The sequence below is a fragment of the Macrosteles quadrilineatus genome, unplaced genomic scaffold, assembly GCF_028750875.1.
Source record: "Macrosteles quadrilineatus isolate MER2022 unplaced genomic scaffold, UCM_ALF_1.0 Scaffold_1__1_contigs__length_201487025, whole genome shotgun sequence".
Classification (NCBI taxonomy): Eukaryota; Metazoa; Arthropoda; class Insecta; order Hemiptera; family Cicadellidae; genus Macrosteles; species Macrosteles quadrilineatus.
Genome location: NW_026542594.1, coordinates 144,470,968 through 144,492,039, shown reverse-complemented (window position 1 = coordinate 144,492,039; position 21,072 = coordinate 144,470,968). Strand labels below are relative to the sequence as shown.

The 21,072-nt window shown below is 35.3% G+C and overlaps 1 protein-coding gene across 4 annotated transcripts in view; it reads right to left on the bottom strand.

The window, feature by feature from the left end:
• LOC128986326 (electron transfer flavoprotein subunit beta-like) overlaps window positions 1-21,072 on the bottom strand; it is a 38,374-nt gene that overhangs the window by 13,855 nt on the left and 3,447 nt on the right. For 2 of the 4 annotated variants that reach the window (XR_008490116.1, XM_054406650.1), the window contains exons 2-4: window positions 6,734-6,892; window positions 4,277-4,435; window positions 2,482-2,562 (exon numbers count right to left, since the gene is read on the bottom strand). Coding sequence is in view for 3 of the 4 variants with exons in the window: in XM_054406650.1 (XP_054262625.1) it covers window positions 2,482-2,562; window positions 4,277-4,435; window positions 6,734-6,892 (399 nt within the window). In the remaining variant the exon portion in view is untranslated. Of the gene's footprint in view, window positions 1-2,481; window positions 2,563-4,276; window positions 4,436-4,684; window positions 4,739-5,189; window positions 5,244-6,733; window positions 6,893-21,072 lie in introns of all 4 variants that reach the window. The other 2 variants (XM_054406662.1, XM_054406670.1) reach the window with 2 other exon arrangements.

Here is a 21,072-nt window from a genome sequence, read left to right as displayed (position 1 = left end):
AGTCAGTGAGGGCTTTGCCTTTTATATATATATAGATACTAGTGTACATGTTGCTCGAATTCAAGCAATTGCAAAGTATTACAGGGGTTATTTCAAAACGAATAACAGTCATATTTACAATAAGTTTAAAAGAGTCAACATAAAGATTACCATTGTGTAACTAATGGAGATACTCACGATGTATATAACAGTAATCAACATTTCCTGTAAATATTGTATCATATTTCATAACCTGGTATTGCTTTTTAACTTTAACGTTTTCCACAAACATTTCCTGACTTATAGCCGTATAAGGTTGTCCATGTTTATCTTCGTTATTGATAAGCCTAAAGCATTCCGGCCGGTTTTCTCCTTCTCAAAATACCTTGCTGGACAAGCAACACAGGTCATTGATAGAGGGCCAATTGAGAAAGAAAAATCGTTTTGGAGTAGTGTCAGGGCGCATTTTGTAACCTAATAGTTGAGATTCTCCAAGGTCAGGTGCTGACTGTGATGAGTTGAGCCTATTACGCGACACTGTTCTGTAGCTGCGGTCGTTCTCACGATTACGCCTGCTGTCTATGTTTCGTTGTCGTCGCGTCGGAGGCATTTAAAAGAAAACACAACAAATAAACCAATTATAGCTACACAGAACAACGAAAAATGCGCAAATTTAAGTTACAATCATGCTAACACGATCAGTGACAGCGACACAAAACAACGATAAATCTACACAAATATAAGATACAACCATACTAACACGATCCGTCTTGGGGGTTATGTTTACACAAATCTCAAATAGTAAATAAATGTACTCAATGTGTTTCATTGAATTGAAAAATAATAACAGCAATTAAATTATACAGCTGATCAAAATGTAAACAATTATGTTCTTCATAAGGATAACATGGGAACTTTCAAAGCCACTGGGACAGAGCCCAAGGGACTTTTTCAAAAATGTAAGGCCAGTTTGCAAATCTACGCGACACTCTTTTTCCAATGAGACGTCAATGGATAAAATCGGTTAAGATATGGTGGAGGAGTTCAACCGACAAAGTTTCATGTAGCGTATTAATTATATAGATATGTGTCCGTCCAGACGATAACTTGAGTAATTTTTGTCCGATTTTGATAAATTGGTTTGTAGGTGTAAGGCGGGATAAACCTGAATGACTTCGCGAACCAGCATGATCAGAACATGGGAACGGGGTTTATAGGGTAAAAATAGGTTTTTCTAATTTTTTACCCTTAAAACACAACATTTATCAATTTTTCTCCAGACCTTTTTAAAAAGCTTGAAAAAACAAATAATTTAGTATATCAAAGTGTTTTTGTACGGTGATTGGTTACGGAGAAAATTCAAAAAATTCTTAATTTAAAATTCCCATGTTGAGAATATTGTAAAATGTTGTAGTTGGCTTGTTTATGGATATATTTTGATCAAACTTGGCAGATTTATTTATTTCATACTAAGCTATTGATATTTTAATAAAAAACACACTGTATTAGTTTCCTTGTAGCAGCTAACTTAGGTACTCGTTAAACATAAATTTTAATTTATTAGATTAATTTAAAATCAATCCAGGCAAATAGAAATTTGCTCAGTCGTCAGGTTTGCTGCAGCGGGGGTGTTTGGTTCTTACAATAGTGATGGCTTTGATTTCACAACAACTGCTCACGTCTGGCTACCCACAAAATCGCTACGGTCTAACCCACAATGAGTACACTGTGCTGTGGGATAAGTATTGAATATTTAAAGGCTTTCCTATTAAATGTATAATGTTTTGTAATTTTCTCCCGTTTCTTTTAAGTATTTTTTTATTAGTTCTTTTATTTATTTGATTTCTAGGTTTTTACGTAAAAGTAGACAATCAGTCATTATAGAGCTTAAACCAGCACTGAAAGCAAACAATTGTTATTTATCCATTTTGAAACAACAATGTTATCAAATTAATATGACAGTTTAAATGGCAAAACAAATTTGTAATTTTCACGCAATAATTGTTCATCATACCTATAATATCATCATATATTTGATAACAGATATATGAAAAACTGTGTAATACCGGCTTTACGAATAATGTTGAAAAGTTTAGATCATATTACAGGTTTGAGGGTGACGGGGACAGCCCAGGACGTTAGTGTGCATGCACGTATTCGACAATGCAAGCTATGCTAATGTGAACGCCCTGATTTAAATAACATTAGAGCTACGTCAGCAATGTATTCCAAAAACGTGGTAATACGCCTGGCTGCGCCGCCGGTGTGAACAGTCGTTTACTATTAATTAGTAAAAAAGCTACTAATTAGCCTATACAATTTGGTGATTAGGAGTTCTTGAGAATATGAAAGAAGATAATGAGAATAAAATACCTCGAATCTTGAGAACAGTCCCATCATTATAGTTGGCATATTGATGTATTTTAAGTTTTATAAGACACATGAAAGAAAAAATAAGAGGCACGAGCTAAAATATGAAGACAGAGAATGACAACAACTTACCTTGGAAGCGAAAGTTCCTTGGGGCCAATCCATGTGAGCAGCTGTCATTTGTGCTGTCTGATTTGAATCATCATCAATTGCCTGGAAACAATTTAGTCATAATCAGTTGGTGATATTATCAAATTAAATCAAATAGCTGATCAAATCAATATTTGGATGGAAAAATCAATTTAAAAACAAAGAGAATTTGATTTAGTTATATTATACTGTATTTAAAATATTTAGTATTCAGTATTTAGTGAGTCGGTGGCTCAGTCGGTAGCGTCGCGGACTTCGGGCCCAAGGCAGCGATGTCGTGGGTTCAGATCCTGGTCACTGCCGATAACATTTTATCAGTACAGTTCACCTTTGTACTGTACCGGCTCACTCCTTGCTTTGCTGTTAACGATCCACGCACGGGCGCTTAGTCTATGTGGACGGGCAAATGCAAGGTTAAAAGAGGCCGCCAACCTCTTAAAAAAAAAATATATTACAACTTACTGGCCAGAACATGGATTCAGATAAACATAACACAATGTCTTATTTTATTATTTTATTCATAGCTTTTGACAATTATTACATTGTGTAGCATAGTTATTCTAATATTTACAGTAGGTACAATAGGTTACATAGAAGTTTTTTATCAAATTACAATGTATATAAAAGTTAACTTTTAACAAATAAATAAATACATAAAAGAAACGTAAGAAAACTACAAAACATTATAAATTTAACAGGAAAGCCTTTAAACACTTAATATTTATCCCTAGAGAATATCATTCTGTGCCCTCAACTTCAGCGGTGCACAGTGTACTCATCAACTGAATAGAACACCTGATTTTTATAAGTCACGCTTCAGTTTTGTTTTGAATCCAGACTTTTAAGCCTCTCAGGGGGATAGTTAAGGAGCCTGACACCTACTTGAGAAGGAAGTTTCTGAAATGCAGCTGTTTGGTATTGGACAGTGCGAAAACTTTCACTTGCACTAGTCCTGTGGCTGTGCACAGCAGTGCCTTGAATAGGCACATGTTGAAACCAGCAGTATTGAGCCGTTTCCAATATATACAGGGAAGGTAGGGTCAGAATTCCAAGCTCCCTGAAAGCTTGTCCATACGACTCTCTCTGCCTCAGATATGCAATTAATCTGATGGCTCTTTTTTGAAGCCTAAACATCATTTTAAAATCTCGCCTGGCACAACCACCCCACAATCGTAATCCGTAGGAAATATGGGGATGAAAGAGTCCATAATGGGCCATAACCAGGACTTGTGTTGAACATGAAGGCTTCAGTTTACGAAAGGCAAAAATCCCTTTTGCAATTTTTGGACTACATGATCTTGCCAGTTCAGCGCTTAATCCAAGCGCATCCCTAAGAACTTTGTTTTAAAGTTATATAGTGTGCATTGGCGACCAAAGACATACTTGATTTTGCTATTGCTGAGTAACTGCATTGAAAGTCAGGATACTCTTTTGATTATTAAATTCCGCTAAGGGCCAATTATTGTTCTAAAACTGGTTGCAACTAGATCCTGAACAGGATCCATTTTGGGCCTGGATTTTTGGTCAATTACTTTTGGAATATAAATTATTAATGATTCCATCAAACCAGTAACAAGACCAAGGTTTGATTGTTCCCTTGCAAATAAGAAAAAGAAAACCTTAAACAAGGATTTAGGATGTATAATTGGAAACAAAAACCTTTTTCAGGGAATTCAAATTGTCTACATGGGTGTCACAATAATAATGCATAATATTAAATTGAGTTTTCATGCAAGTCCTGGAGTTTACTTAATTTAACACTGTGTTGTACACTAACCTGTTTTCCTACAATGACAATGTCTGCCTTTTCATCCTGTGCAAGCTTTGCCAATATCTTGGACACGTGAATGGGCTGAAGTGTTTCATACTCAGGACCAGTCACCTCCACATGGATACCACGATCCACCCCCATTGCCAGAGCTGTTCTCAGTGTTTCCTACACATAACACAAAACAATCACTAACCATACTCAGAACCAGTCACCTCCACATGGATACCACGATCCACCCCCATGGCCAGAGCTGTTCTCAGTGTTTCCTACACATAACACAAAACAATCACTAACTATACTCAGAACCAGTCACCTCCACATGGATACCACGATCCACCCCCATGGCCAGAGCTGTTCTCAGTGTTTCCTACACATAACACAAAACAATCACTAACCATATTCAGAACCAGTCACCTCCACATGGATACCACGATCCACCCCCATGGCCAGAGCTGTTCTCAGTGTTTCCTACACATAACACAAAACAATCACTAACCATACTCAGAACCAGTCACCTCCACATGGATACCACGATCCACCCCCATGGCCAGAGCTGTTCTCAGTGTTTCCTACACATAACACAAAACAATCACTAACCATACTCAGAACCAGTCACCTCCACATGGATACCATGATCCACCCCCATGGCCAGAGCTGTTCTCAGTGTTTCCTACACATAACACAAAACAATCACTAACCATACTCAGAACCAGTCACCTCCACATGGATACCACGATCCACCCCCATGGCCAGAGCTGTTCTCAGTGTTTCCTACACATAACACAAAACAATCACTAACCATACTCAGAACCAGTCACCTCCACATGGATACCACGATCCACCCCCATGGCCAGAGCTGTTCTCAGTGTTTCCTACACATAACACAAAACAATCACTAACCATACTCAGAACCAGTCACCTCCACATGGATACCACGATCCACCCCCATGGCCAGAGCTGTTCTCAGTGTTTCCTACACATAACACAAAACAATCACTAACCACATTCAGAACCAGTCACCTCCACATGGATACCACGATCCACCCCCATGGCCAGAGCTGTTCTCAGTGTTTCCTACACATAACACAAAACAATCACTAACCATAATCAGAACCAGTCACCTCCACATGGATACCACGATCCACCCCCATGGCCAGAGCTGTTCTCAGTGTTTCCTATACATAACACAAAACAATCACTAACCATATTCAGAACCAGTCACCTCCACATGGATACCACGATCCACCTCCATGGCCAGAGCTGTTCTCAGTGTTTCCTACACATAACACAAAACAATCACTAACCATATTCAGAACCAGTCACCTCCACATGGATACCACGATCCACCTCCATGGCCAGAGCTGTTCTCAGTGTTTCCTACACATTACACAAAGCAATCACTAACCATACTCAGAACCAGTCACCTCCACATGGATACCACGATCCACCTCCATGGCCAGAGCTGTTCTCAGTGTTTCCTACACATTACACAAAGCAATCACTAACCATACTCAGAACCAGTCACCTCCACATGGATACCACGATCCACCTCCATGGCCAGAGCTGTTCTCAGTGTTTCCTACACATTACACAAAGCAATCACTAACCATACTCAGGACCAGTTACCTGAACATGGATACCTCAATGGTATCCCCACTCCCATGGCCAGAGCTGTATATCTTTTTGTTTGACGTTCATACGCATTTTTAATTAAAGCTCAAAGTTACTACAGTAAGTCTTCTCACATCCATTGTTTGAAGAGCTCATTGCTCAGATTTGGCTTTGTATTTTTTCCATCGCAAAGTTGAAAAACCTACACCATAAATTCTTGCTTTTTACCTTTCTTCACAGTTTACAGAATAGGAACCTTTTTATAGGTATAGTAGGCTACTGATAAAAAAAACTTTTTTTACTAGTTTTTGTAATGCTTACAAAACAAGGAAAAATATTACAGAGGTTGTCTAGAAAAATTAATATCCTTATAAAACCCTTAATCCAGTGCACTGATTTTAAAACATTATTAAGCACATGCAGAAGTTACATCTGTTTGGTAACAAAAAAATTTGATTTAATGCAAAATACTGCAATACACATCTATCTATATAAATAAAATTAGAGTTTTGTCTGTACATTGCTCAGAGTTATATATATTTAGATTATTTTTACATTTTATACATTAAAGAAGCCGAAACAAGTCGTATCTCTATTTCTGTCTGTCTGTCTCCTCAACGATCGCTCGTGCAGCAGCCTCGCTAATCAATCTCTCTCTCCCTCTCTCTAAGCCAATTCTTCGTCTTACTCTCTCTCACACAGTCAGCTGACTTGGCCGCGTGCTCACGATAGTCTACCTAGCGGTCGCCACGGGAACTATCCAAAATTCAAATATCAATCAAATATTCCCAGACTGAATTTTTAACAATGGCATTGCTTCTTAAAGGGTTTGTATTCATTGGTATAGTCTACCTGAGCCTGTGCTGGACCACATGACACAGCTATTACTTCTGAGGCAATTTTCTTCTCCTTCATACGCACAGCCTCTTCAACAGCTATCTCATCAAAGGGGTTCATGGAGTGCTTCACCCCATCCGTCACCACCCCACTCTTATCTGGCTTTACTCGGATCTACAACAAAAATATAAACATTGTTTGAAATTAAAATAGTTATCTACCAAATTGATCAATTTACATGTTATTTACCAGGTTTTTTAGGTTCTCTTGAATTCATTAAACCAGTAAAATCAATTTTATTCTTTTTGGTTAAGAAAGCTGATCTCAGATGTCTAGTTTTTATCAATTGTTTTTGATTACAGTAGTCTGTACTTACAAAATTATACATTGGTGCTTCTTCAACTGTATTCAATTACACACATAGATCATTTTCACATTAATGATATTTATTACACATATAATTAGGTAAACATTGATGTGAAAGATATGACCTGTGAAAGATATGCCTTGAGATCAAGCAAGAGAGTGGTTATATGCGAAAAGTATAATTATACAAAAAAATTGTTTCCTGACTTCCTGTTGATCAAGTATTTTTTCACTAGCTCATACAAATTAATGAATTAGCCTACTCATAATTTTCAACTTTCAATCTTAAGGTTAAGAACCGTGAGCGGATCCAGCCAGTTGAAAAGGAGGAGGGCTGATATCAAATTACTTTGTATGCTTAGAGTACCTATGGAATCTTCTCCGAGGCAAATTTTTAACACAGTAATAACTATAAATACCCCCCTGCCAAAGCAAACCTGTTGACTAAATGAATTTCCATTTGTCTGATTCAATTTTGACTTAAATACTTTGTTGAATTTGTCAGATGTATTCCCTTTTAAAATACATTAAATTAACAAGCGTTTAATTAAGTTTGTTGATACAAAGAAGAAGTGTTTTCCCCCATAAGAATCTATACAAAGTACCGTATTAAAAATTATTGGTTTTTCTTTTCTGAGTCGGTTTAGCTCTTCAACTCGACAAATTTTCATAATGTTTTTCTTAAATTAATGGTATGCATGCATAGATTTGCAATCAAGCATCCACAATCATATATCTGACGTATATTTCAAGCTATGCACAAAAGCAACTTCTTCTCTGTACATTTCTTATGTGAGTCAAATTTTGTTTTTCTTTTCCAAATTCGTTTGGCTCTTCTATCTAACCAGTTTTCATAACCTTGATCTTAAATTAAAGGTATGCACACAGAGATTTGCTACCAAGCATAATCTTACATTTATCTACTGTATTACTTGATCAAAAAACATAACTTGATTTTTTTCTGAATTCTTACTTCAACTTAAGATGTATTTCACCAGTTCTAATTACATTGTCCTGTATATTTTGGTCTAAGAACCTTCAGTGGAATGCCAGCTTTAATTTAGCTATTTATCATTGAGATCGGACGAATCTGAAGCATGCTCCTGAATCACAAATCAACAATAAAAAAATAATTTTTAGGACTGATCTGCAATCAATGTCCTACTAACTGAATTCTAATTACATTATCCTATATGTTTTGGCCTAAGAACCTTCAGTGAAATACCACCTTTCATTTGAGTTATTGATAATTAAGATCGGACGAATCTAAAGCACGCAGCTGAATCTCCAACAACCCTAACTGTAAAAAAAAATTGAGTTATCATCATTTAGTACTAAGTTAATAGCATAAAAATTTTAAATGTAGGCTACAATTTATTTTTGGAATTTTCACTGTAACCTTTAATTTTGCAACATTTTATTTTTTGGCTCTAGGATTTAAAAAAAACAATAAATCAAATCAACCAATATTCAAGGTTGTTCATTTAAGGTTAACCAATTAAAGGTATTGTCTAAACAGAGTTGTATTTAAAAGTTCTACAAAATGGTTTTCATGAAAATTGGGCAGTTTTATATTAAGGGTAGACACTTAACAAAAAAAAACTTTAACTTTGAAACCCATTCGCAGTATTTTAATACTTTACTTTGAAATAATATGAAAGTAGGTATTTTAAGCCAAGTATGAATGGAGATGAGAGTAGGATGAGTGGTGCAATCTTTTAGTCTTGTTACTAAGGCAAACATTTTATTACAATTCCGTAGACACAGCTGTTAGCCCTTACAGCCAATGGCAACTAAGGGACCTCAGTTTATATTGGCATCAGAACCACATTTTTGCCTTGATGACAACTACCATGACCTGATCCTGCTGGATTGCTAACTAATTCAAACAACCCTACATGTTCATGATAAATGTCATGAAAATCGGTCCAAAATTACTTGAGTTATCGTGTTCATGGACACACACACACACAACACACACACGTATATTATATTTATATACAGTGGCGTAACAAATTTGTACAGGCCCCCCTGCAAACTTAATTTTTGGGCCCCCCTCTCATGAGTTATTTTTAGACCACCGATACAACATAATCAAACGCCCTCCACGTCCCCCCAGAGTTCTTTTTGGACCACCGATACAATGATCAAACAGATTAATCATGAGTGGTAAATAGATTATGAAAAAATATTAAATTAAAAATTAAAATATTAAATTATGGGTTATGTTCCATAAAAGGGTGTGTTAAGTATTTCAGTCGTAGTTTGATGAAAGTGTTACATCACTACATCATTATATCATTATTAGTGTTTGTAAATAGTTTTGAAATCAAATAAAAAACCTTATTTTCCATCCGTCATCAGAATGCTTATATCAAGGAGGTTAAAAATTTTACATTTAATTTATCACACATGTTATCCATTTTTATTACCCAGATTATTAGACTAATTTGTTAATTACCAGGCAAAAATGTGGTTCGAATTCCCCTATTAACCCCCTAAGGCCCCTTAGTTGCCTTTTGCTGTATTGGTATTAATTAACATCTGTGTCTAAGGAATATGTCGGCCTTGGTCCCTTTCAAAACTAAAATGTTGGGCCACTCATCCTACACTAATCTCCATTAATTCTTGACTTAGAATGGACTTATAGATTGACGCACTTTTATCACAGGCTAAAATAGCCTATTGCATTTTTTAATTTTATCTTTTTAAGGTTTTCAAGCGTCTTATTATGTTGTAAGCGTTTATCTTACAACAAATATCTTTAGTATTGGTTAATTGTGAGGTAAAATAAGATATGGGCTAATAACAAACACAGTCAGTAGAGTAGCAATAAATCGTATTTAACAAAATACAATCAATATTAGGATAAAACTAAAATGTAAAATAATACCCCCGCCGCAGCAAACCTGCAGACTAAGCGAATTTCCATTTGACTGATTGGATTTACACTGAAATGTCTACTGTACTTAAAAATATAACATTTATTCCCGATTTAAATAGAATTAGTTTAACAAGTACTTAGGTTTGCTGCATCAGGGAGGGTACAACTGTGTTTTTGTTTTTTTTGTAAAATGTTAATAGTTAGTAAAAATAAAAACATTTTCCAAATTTGATCAAAATATGTTCATAAACAAGCAAACTACAACAGTTGACTTATTCTCCATAAGAATAACATGAGAATTTTAAATTTACAATTTTTTGGAATTTTCTCCGTAACCATTAGGCGCATAATAACGCTTCAATATACTAAATTATTTGTTTTTTTAAGCTCTACAAAATGGTTTGGAAAGAAATTGCTAAATTTTATGTTTTTTGGGTCAAAAATGGGAAAAACCTATTTTTACTCCATAAAACCCCCCGTAAACCCCCGTTCCCATGGTCCGATCATGCTGGATCGCGAACTCGTTCGAATAAACGTAGGTTTACACATTTGTACCAAATTTCATCAAAATCGGTTCATGCCACCTCATTTACAGTATAAGGAAATTTGCTAAGCATTTTGTAGCAATCTGAAAATATATACTGCTCCAAATGGGGAGAGGGGCTGCAGAATCCAAAGCCCCCCTGGATCTGTCCATATTTTGAACTGTCAAAGACTACTGGTGATTACCAGATTTTTAAATTAGATTTTCCTGCTTTGTCTCAATTTAATGGTGTATAGCTAGTAATCTTATTTGAAGCAGAGTTAGATAGTGTGACTGAAACATTTATCTATGTAATGTAATAGATTAAGTACTGTAAAGGTTAACAAGGCTATCAACAAGGAAGTCAGTCTGTTCCGTATGAGACTTTCAACTTAGTAGATCCCATATTGATTGGAAAATAATTAATACATTAAAACCTAAAACGATTTTGAAGTCTTTTGTTGAAAGAAAATTTACATCTACAAAATCAAGAAACTTGTAGTAGGACAACTCAAAAAAGTTGTTATAAATTAATAATATAGTTCATACCTAATTTACTAACAAAATAAATGTATTTTTTACAACAAAATCTGAATGTTAAAAACATTTTGTTGTACAATAGACATGTGTAGAAAAATAAAGATTTAAGCTTTTAACTTATTCACCCGAATTCTTTAAGGAACCAAATTTGTTCCAACTTGTAACTTGTCTACATGATACAGGAAGGGGAAAAGGGTTCTGAAGGAGTTATTTATACCCAAACTGTTAAAAATTAAATAATACAATAACTTTGTAAACCAAGTTGTTATTATAATATCTTAGAACTGTCTTGATTACCCAACCTATACTGGCCTTGAGGAGGTCAGATAAGGAAAAAGGTTGATAACATCAAAAAAGTACTTCTTAGTGAATTTCCTATTTAGGGAATAGGCAACAAATAACAGGAACAAATAAATTAAGACCCTTAAAATTATTACTTACTGTAAGTTCCACTTGAAATGGTAATTTTTAAGCCTATATTAACTTATGTTTGAATTAAATAACCTTACTTCTATATAAATAAAATTACAGTTTGTCTGTAGGGTACATTGTGTAGAATCATTATGTTTTTGCTTATTTTTACGTTTTATACCCTAAAAAAGCTGAAACGAGTATTATCTAAAATTTTGTCTGCCTGTCTGTTTGTCATTGTGTCTGTAGTCACAGAGTTAGCAAGAGTATCTTTATCCCTAAAATATGGCCTCACTACTTTGGAAATAAAATAACTGACATTCAAAAAACCAATTGTGTGCAATTTTTGTAAAATGTTCTCCCAATATTTACCATTTACGTAGTTTATTAATTACTAATCATATGTTCAGAGAAAACGTCTTCTATAAAATAACGAACAGCGGGAACAGCTGTTTGGATAAAGATTCTTTTTTATAGCTTTCACCAATATATTTAAGTACGGTAGGCCTACCGTACATTAATGCTGTTTACAACTACTGCAACCATTTACAATCACGTTTTGTCAGCAAATCCATAAGCAAGTGAAATTAATAACCTTGTGACTTACTTAACGGATTCAATTGACCAGAATTAAATCCATCACATGTTGTTCCATGTCTAAATCTAAAAAAGACAAAGGGAGTTAGATGGAGCATTGTGCCACAACAGAAAATGTAAAAAAAATGTCCAAAAAAAGTCTGTTAAGTCTGGTGATTTGGTACATAAAAATTATTTTGAGGTACTAAGTTGTAATGAGTCTTTGCATGGTGACAAACATTTAGAAACAAAAAGTCCACCTACTGCTCCTACAAGCAAGAAAGGAAAGATCGCTGTTAAAAGGGAAAGTTAAAGACATTTCAAATTTGGCCAAGTGTCACAGTGGGCTGCTGCCTTCTTGTCCAAAAATATCCGAGGTTCACGAATCACCAATAAAGAATTCAAATTCTAAAAAGTCCAGTAAAGTTGTATTAATCTGCGATTCCCATGGACGGGGAGTTTGTGAAAATCTCCAGAGTCAACTTAATGGCAATTTTGAAGTCAATGCTATCGTGAAACCTAGTTTTGTAAATGAGCTGAGTGAGAATGGGCCTCAGAAAAACTCTAACCTAAAGCAGAATGACGAAGAGCGGGCACCTCTATCGACACCACAGCAGCAGACCAAGGTGTCAACCCAGACGCCACTAGGACAGCTTGGGACAACACCTACATCAGCCTCCGCCGCCACCACTCAAGAGTGAGCAACCTACGCCAATCCCGAGGGAGAAGAGGACGCCGACCTCAAAAATGAACATTCCCTTAAGGTTATTTCATACAATGTATGTGGACTAAAATCAAAGGTTAGTTGTAGTTCATTTAAACAATTAATTAATGGGTGTGATATTTTTATTTTAATAGAGACTTTTATTACAGAAAATGAAAGAGAGTTTTTTGTTGACTTTTTCCAAGGTTTTAAGATTAAGTTTGAATTTGCTCAGAGGGTACATTGTTTTGGGAGAGCAATAGGAGGGGTAATATTAGGAATTAATTTAAAAAGTAAATTCGTAGATCAACTTAGTTTTGGAGTACTAGATAATTTCAATCTCGTCAATGTTAAAAGGCTGCATAACAGCAAAGAATTGTCAATCTTGCCTCTTTACCTTAATTATAATTGTTGGGAAAATGATTTTCAGAGAGTTAACCAATTTCTAACTGACAATCCACAAAAAAGTTTTGTTATTATGGGTGATCTAAATGGAAGAACAGCTAGTTTACAACAAATTCCTAATCAGTTAGATATATTGAAGGATACTGTTCTAAAGTTCAGAAAGTCAAAGGATTTTGTAGTAAACAGTAAAGGTAAATTGATTTTAGAAATGTGCGAAAATTATGGGTTTGTTATAATTAATGGTAGGACAAAAAATGACAGTCAAGGGGAGTATACTTTTATTAGTGCAAAAGGGACATCTGTTATAGATTACGCTTTGGTCTCATTAGATTGTCTGGATGTGATAAGGGATTTTAGTGTAATAAAACAAATAGGTTCTGATCACATGCCGATAACATTGCATCTTAAAATGAATTTCACTGTAAATTTAAATAATGCTGGCACTGTGCTTCCATTATTACCAAGGCTTAAATGGACTGATAACGATGAGATAAATTATAAAAATAAGTTAAGTTCTGTGGTTAATAATTTAAATATTGTGGGCGATTGTCAAGAAGATGTTAACAATTTAATCAATTGTATTAAGGTATCGGCACATGTGAAACACAGTAAGCTTGGCAGTAAAACAAATTATGACAAGTCTGGATTTCAAGGCAAACAATCATGGTTTGATTGGGAATGTTTTTCAATGAGGAAAAAAGTATTTAAATTTTTAAATATTTTTAGAAAAACGAACTCCGTAGGGGCAAGAAGTTTGTATTTGGAGAAAAACAAAGAGTTTAAATTACTTTGCAAACAGAAAAAGGCACAATCTCAAAACGATTTAATAAACAATCTCGGCAACCATAAAAATACAAAACAGACATGGGAAGCTATTAACCGGTTTAAGAGAAAGAAGAACGTAGTAGTAGGTTCAATTGGAGCTGATGAATGGGAGAGGCATTTCCGGAATTTGTTGAATCCAAAAATATGTATATCGAGCGTAGTTTATGCTGAACCGTACATTGAAGATCCTTATCTAGATAGCGATATAAGTGTGTGTGAAATTAAAGCAGTTCTGAAAACAGCGAAAAAATGCAAAGCACCCGGAAGCGATGGTATTCCGTACGAATTTTATAAAAACAGTTCAGATAATTTTTTACAAAAATTGTGTAAAGTTTATAACTTAATGTTTAGCTCAAAAAGTGTTCCAAACAGTTTCAAAAAATCTATTATCTTTCCACTGCATAAAAAGGGCGATTTAAATAATGTTCAGAATTATAGAGGACTTTCTTTTATTGATTGTGTAGCAAAAATATACGCAGGTATTGTTTTTAATAGAATAAATAGTTGGGTAAATGAACGGTAAACTCTGACTGAGTATCAAGCAGGGTTTCGAAAAGGTTACTCGACAGTGGATAATATTTTTAATCTAACAAACATTGTGTCTCTACAAACTGAAGCGCGAAAAGAAAAACTGTTTGCATTTTTTGTAGATTTTGAGTCAGCATTTGATACAATTGACAGGACTGCTTTATTCTACAAGTTATCTTGTTTTGGTATTTCGACTAAATGTTTAAGTGTAATTAAAGATTTGTATACAGGTACTTCAGCTGGAATTAAATGTGAACACGGAGTTACAGGATTTTTTGATACTAATATAGGTTTGAAACAGGGATGTGTTGGATCTCCTTCGTTATTCTCACTTTTTATTAACGACATACCAGACGAGTTGGAGGGGGGTTGTAAGTTTGGAGGTTTGAATGTAAATGTATTGTTGTATGCAGATGACCTTGTATTGTTAGCTCCTACCGCAACAGTCCTCCAAAAAATGATCGCGAATCTAGAGCGTTATTGTGATCTTTGGAACCTAAGAGTGAATTTAAATAAATCTAAAATTATGGTATTCAGAAAAGGAGGGAGGTTACGTGGCAGAGATATGTGGTTTTATAAAGGGGAACGAATAGAGGTTGTAAATCAATATAAGTATTTGGGAATATTATTAACTACAAAACTGTCGTGGGAAAGTCATTTGCGAGAAAAATCTGTAGCTGCAAAATTTGCCATGAATTCGTTGTGGAGAGATTTTTTTAACAATGGAAATGTCCCGTTGAGCTCCAAGGTTTTCGCTTTTAATTCATTGATTAGATCAATAATGTGTTACGGAAGCCAGGTTTGGGGTTTTAAGGAGAGTCAACAGGTTGAGGGAATTTTGAAATTATTTATTAAGAAAATATTTTGCCTTCCAAAGAATGTGCCAAATTATATTTTGCATTTAGAGACAGGAATAGAAAATATGTATTTTTATACCTTAATGTCAAATGTCAGTTATTTAATACAATCTTTGTCGCTCCCAGCGAACAGACTTACAAACTTTTTTGCCAAGCAAGTTATTTTTAAAAACGTAGCCTGGGCTAGAGAATGGAGGAATTTAGGTCAAATGCATGGTATTAACATAGACTTTAATATTGAATGTTTAGGATCAATGCGTACAGCTGATAAGAGTTATTGAGTCAGTTAGGACGGCGACCAAACAGGCCTGGAATCAAGCCGCGCTGGAATGTCGTTATCACCACATTTATAGATCACTTGACTTAAATCTCTGCCATCGGTCTTATCTTTCAGATAATATTAGTATGAATTTACAACGTTGGATTTTCAAGGCAAGAGCTGAGGCAATAAATCTGAATTATAAGCCTTGGATTTTAGAACGAAATTTCCATTGCTCACTTTGTAATTTTCAAGAGGACGAAAACATTTTCCATTTTGTAGGTAGATGCCCGGTTTTGTCTCATATAAGAAAGAAGTATTTTTATAATCACGTATTGGAGTGGGAAGATTTTTTGAGTTTTATGAATGGGAGGGATTGGCGCGCGTTGGGTGGGTATTTAAAAGAAGCTTGGCATTTTAGGTGGGGATTGATAATCGAATTTAACGTATAAAAATTATTTGAAATTGTCATACTCCAGAATTAGATTCAAGGTAAAATTCACTGACTTTAAGACAAGATTTTTTAGGGTGGGGGTATTGGTTTTAATATATGTATGTGTATGTATTTGTGTGTATATATGGATCTATAACATATATTGGGTTGTGAACCAGATATTTTATTTTTTAGTTTCATTCGCTTTAATTAAACATTTTTATTTCAGACTTTTTACTTTTGATTTTAGTCCAGAATTTAATTTATAGTTTTAAATTAAAAGTGTAAAAAAAAGTGTATGCCAACCACGTAGACGGTTCTATGAACCATTACGGTTGTAGTGTAAGTCATTGTGGCTTCCTGCGAGGAGCCTAGGTTTGTAAGGAAAATCTTTTGTTCAATAAAGCACTTCTTTCATTCATTCATTCATTCATTCATCGTGAAACCTGGTGGGACAATGAAAAATGTCCTGGAAGGTAGTAGCAACATTACGAACCAATTAGGTAAAAATGACTTTGTTGTCGTTATGGCTGGGACCAACAATGTTCCTGATAACTGTACAGGAATTCAGGGCAAACTTAATACCTTTTTGGAAAATGTTGTTAAAACGAATGTAGTGGTAAGGTCTGTTCCTTATAGATATGATGTACAAGATTTTAATTCTACTAAATAACGAACTTGCTAGTTCATTATTGGATTGCCCCAACGCCAAGTTTGTCCTCACTGATGATTTTCCCAGACGTCTTTACACTCGACACGGCTTACACTTTAACCATCATGGGAAAATCAGACTAGCTAATTTAATTGCCCAGTCTATAACACCTTCTGTGAAGTTGAATGGACTTGTTCCGGAACCTCAAAAAAACCAACCATCGTCAAAGCTCACACGCAAAGTCAACAACAAACAAAGTAATGCTAATTTCAGTGCATTTAACAGTAGAGTAATATATAATTCTGCTCTTGAGAATAAATTCAGCAAAATAAAACTTCCATTAAATTTTTTCCCAAGTAAACATAGAAAATCATTCTCAAACCATGGCAGAGGAGGACATAGAGATGTTGAGGGGACTCTGACGGGGACTAAAACTATAGTTTTCTCCAGGACGGAACCCCCCAAGCATTTTTTAGGACTGGCCAACAGCCGAGCCCCGACAGGGTGACACTGACTAGCCATCACGATGAGCCAAATGCCAATTCACTAAGGATTTTCCATCAAAACATTTGTGGGGTCAAAACAAATGGGTCACTTCTAGAGATACATACCCAGTGTGAAGAGCCTGATATCGTCTGCCTGGCAGAACATAATCTTACTGAGGATCAATTCAGTAGCTTTCTTTTACATGGTTATTCAAATGTGTCATCTTATTGTCGTAATACTAGACGGAAAGGTGGAGTATGTATTTTTGCGAATGATCGTTTGAAGTTTAAAGATGTGGTTGTTTCCTCGTTTTGTGATGAACATGCGTGCCAGTTGTCAGCCGCTAAATTTCAGTTGAAATCTGACGGGGACCTCCTGGTCATAGCTGTTTATAGAATTCCTGATTACCATTGCGAGCAATTCCTAAACCTCATGAATGATTGTCTGGATGATCTTCTTAAAAAGCCTAAAAACTATAGTTGTTGGTGACTTCAACATAGATGTGTTAAGTGACAAAGCTTCTAAAAAAGATCTTGTTAACATAATGTCATCTTATGGGTTACACTACACAATCACAACCTACACTAGGGAGTTTAAGGGCTCGAAATCGGCAATTGATAATATATTTACAAATATTTCTGATGATCTATTCAAAAGCAGCGTCTTGGTAACTGCCATTCCTGCTCTGGTTGTTAGAGACCCTCTTTTTAAAGAATCCAGAAAGTTTTTAACTAGTAATATTCATTGTTTTCGTTTTTATTTGAAAGAAGAAAGTTGGGATAAGGTGTTTTTATCAAGTAGTTTTGACAAAAAGTTTAGTGAGTTTTTCCAAATTCTGAGGTTCTATTTCGAATCTTGTTTTCCTCTCACGAAGACAAAAATAAATCTTCAGTCAGCTTCAAAAGTGAATCTCTGTTTAGATATTCTTGCTTTAAAAAATCGTCTTCATAATCTTTACTTACTCAGTAAAGACTTAAACAGCGTCCATCCTCTTCGTCAGGAGTACCGACGGGTAAAACAACATTATAGAAGAGAAATTTCAAAAGCCAAATCTGAAGCAGCACTCAATACGATCAATAAATCTTCCAACAAACCAAAAACTCTCTGGAACATTGTTAATGACCATAAGCCTAAGAATAAGGAAAAAACTCTGAGAATTTCTGTTTTGGATGAGAATGGCATTGTCGTTGATGAGCCATCTGAGGTTGCAAGTATTTTCAACAATTTTTACTCAACAGTTGTTCAAAGGCCATCTTCTTAAATTACCACCAAGACATTTTTAGAGAATTCCAATACTCCTTCTCTGCCATCTTACAAAAACTCCTTCTACTTGTTCCGCACAACTGAGACAGAAGTAATGCATGAAATTATGTGATTAAAATCTAAGTCATCATCAGGGTATGATGGATTTTCCTCAAAACTTTTAAAGGAAATCAGTGATCTTATATGCTCTCCTCTCACTCATTTCATCAATTCCTCGTTTGAAGAAGGGGTGTTTCCTAATGAACTAAAACATGAAATTGTTCGCCCCCTTCACAAAAAAGGTAAAAAGGTTGATATAAACAATTATCGTCCTATTTCCCTTGTTTCAACCTTTTCGAAGATATTTGAAAAGATTTTTCTTTCTAGACTGATATCTTTTATTGATAAACGCAATATTCTTTCCCCGAATCAATTTGGCTTCACAAAAAATAGATGTACAGTTGATGCAATTCACTTTCTAGTCTCATCTTTGACTCAATCCCTTGATTCAGGAAAGGCTGCAGCTGGAATCTTCTTCGATCTTAGCAAAGCCTTCGATACGGTAGATTACGGCTTCTTATTAGACAAAATTTGCTCACTCGGGATAAGAGGTGTGGCTCACTCCTGGATAGAATCTTATCTGACCGGCAGAACTCAGGCAGTTCAAATTCCTTTCATTGATAACAACAACTGTTCAAAGTCTGCATTTTCACCTCCCCTGGCAATCACTGCAGGGGTTCCTCAGGGCTCGGTGCTTGGTCCGGTCTTATTCATCCTTTTTATTAATGACCTGCCAAGATGTGTGCCTGAGTCTGAGGGTAGGGTATGTTTGTTTGCTGATGACACCTCATTGTCGTTGTCTGCAGCATGCATGCGCAACCTCAGAAGGAAAGCAATTGGTCAGATCAGCTTAATATTACATTGGTTTAGCTGCAATAACTTGTTTGTAAACAGTGCCAAAACTCAAATGATCGAATTTCATATCAGAAACAAAGAAAACACAGCACCCCTGTCAATTTCCATAGACAACAATCATTTCATTCCGTCCTGTTCAGAAACTAAGTTCCTGGGAGTTCACATGGACAGCCAGTTGAAATTTGCACCCCACTTAGATTATGTCTGTAATAAATTGAGTTCTAATATATTCTTATTAAGAAATTTGGCAACATTCTTTGACTCTAAGTTCTAGTGAGGTGGCTTACTACGGACTGGTTTTTCCTTGTCTTTCATATGCAGTTGCAGTTTGGGGACATGAGTGTGTAAATTCTAAAAGAGTTTTTAAACTACAAAAGAAAGCCATCAGAACAAAAGAAGCGACGTAGATTTTCCTGTAAAACACTTTTTGCTAACTATAAAATCCTTACTTTTCCGTCAATCTATATCTTAAACTGTCTCGTATTTGTTAAGAAAAATATCAACCTTTTTCAAAATCAGTCTCGCCCTATCTTCTATGGTTTGAGAAGCCGGTCTGATTTGGACATTCCAAAGCACAAAACTGCGTTTTTTGAAAATCATTTATTTTACAACTTTGGCATTCAACTGTTCAATGCACCGCCCGCTCCCCTGAAGATGGAAAATAGTGTGGACAAATTTGGCAAAGGGGTTAAGAGTCTTCTTTTGTCACGCTGTTGTTACAGTGTAGAAGACTTTTTAAGAAATCAATGATTTTTAGTGTTTAGATTTTATCCATAAGAAATATTGTTTTTATTTTAAGACAGATTTTGTTGACGCTATTATGCAGTTTGTAACGACTGTCAAAAATAAAGATATTTGAGTTTGAGCTTGCTGACATCGCTGCCTTCTGGGAGGCAGAACTGAAAGGCCGCTAATCGTAATCATTTCAAATTTGGACAGTAAGTTAAGTCAATTGAAAATATGTCCTTTTCAGTCTCTAGTAAAAAAAACCCCTCTAAAATTAGTGGCCTCCGGATAATACCAAAGTACCCAAAAATGTGTAACAGTTCGAATGAAAATAAATAAATAGGCATCATCCAGGTTGGGACCCCCTGGATTGATTGATTGATTGATTGATTGATTCTGTAGGGGCGGACCTTGTCCTGTTGCACGTCAGCCACTGATGGGCTTTTTGCGTTCCCCACATGTTACTTCAGAGTCCGTCAAACCTGAGTTGCTTAATGAACTCAGCATCCTGTCAATGAGCTCCTGGATATTAAAAACTAATGATATTTTAAAAAGAAAAAAAATCTGACAATTTTAAGGGAACAATTTAGTGGAATCCCAGCCAGGTAAATGGAAATCCGCAGGCTGCAGGTTTGCTACGGCGGGGGTACCGTATCTAATAATACAGTCTCCAGTCCAGGAATAAAATATGGCCGACCAAGAGTTGTTTAAATGAATAGGATCTTAATATTTTAATAAAATATTTTATCCTAGGCTAGCCTATGTACGGTAGGTACTTAATGTGTATATACCTGTCAAGTGAGTTGTTAATGTAGCCAGCAGGCTAACATAAGTTACTTTTAAAAAATTACAAGAAATCAATCAATAACTTAAGCCAAATTACTTGGGCTATTAAGTTATGGTAACACTGATTTTTGTAGCCTACATGCTACAAATATATTGAAGAGCAGGTCAACATTCCTAATAGGATTAACTTATTTCAAAAAATTGAAATGATTGTTGTGGGAGTAATTTTTGTCACCG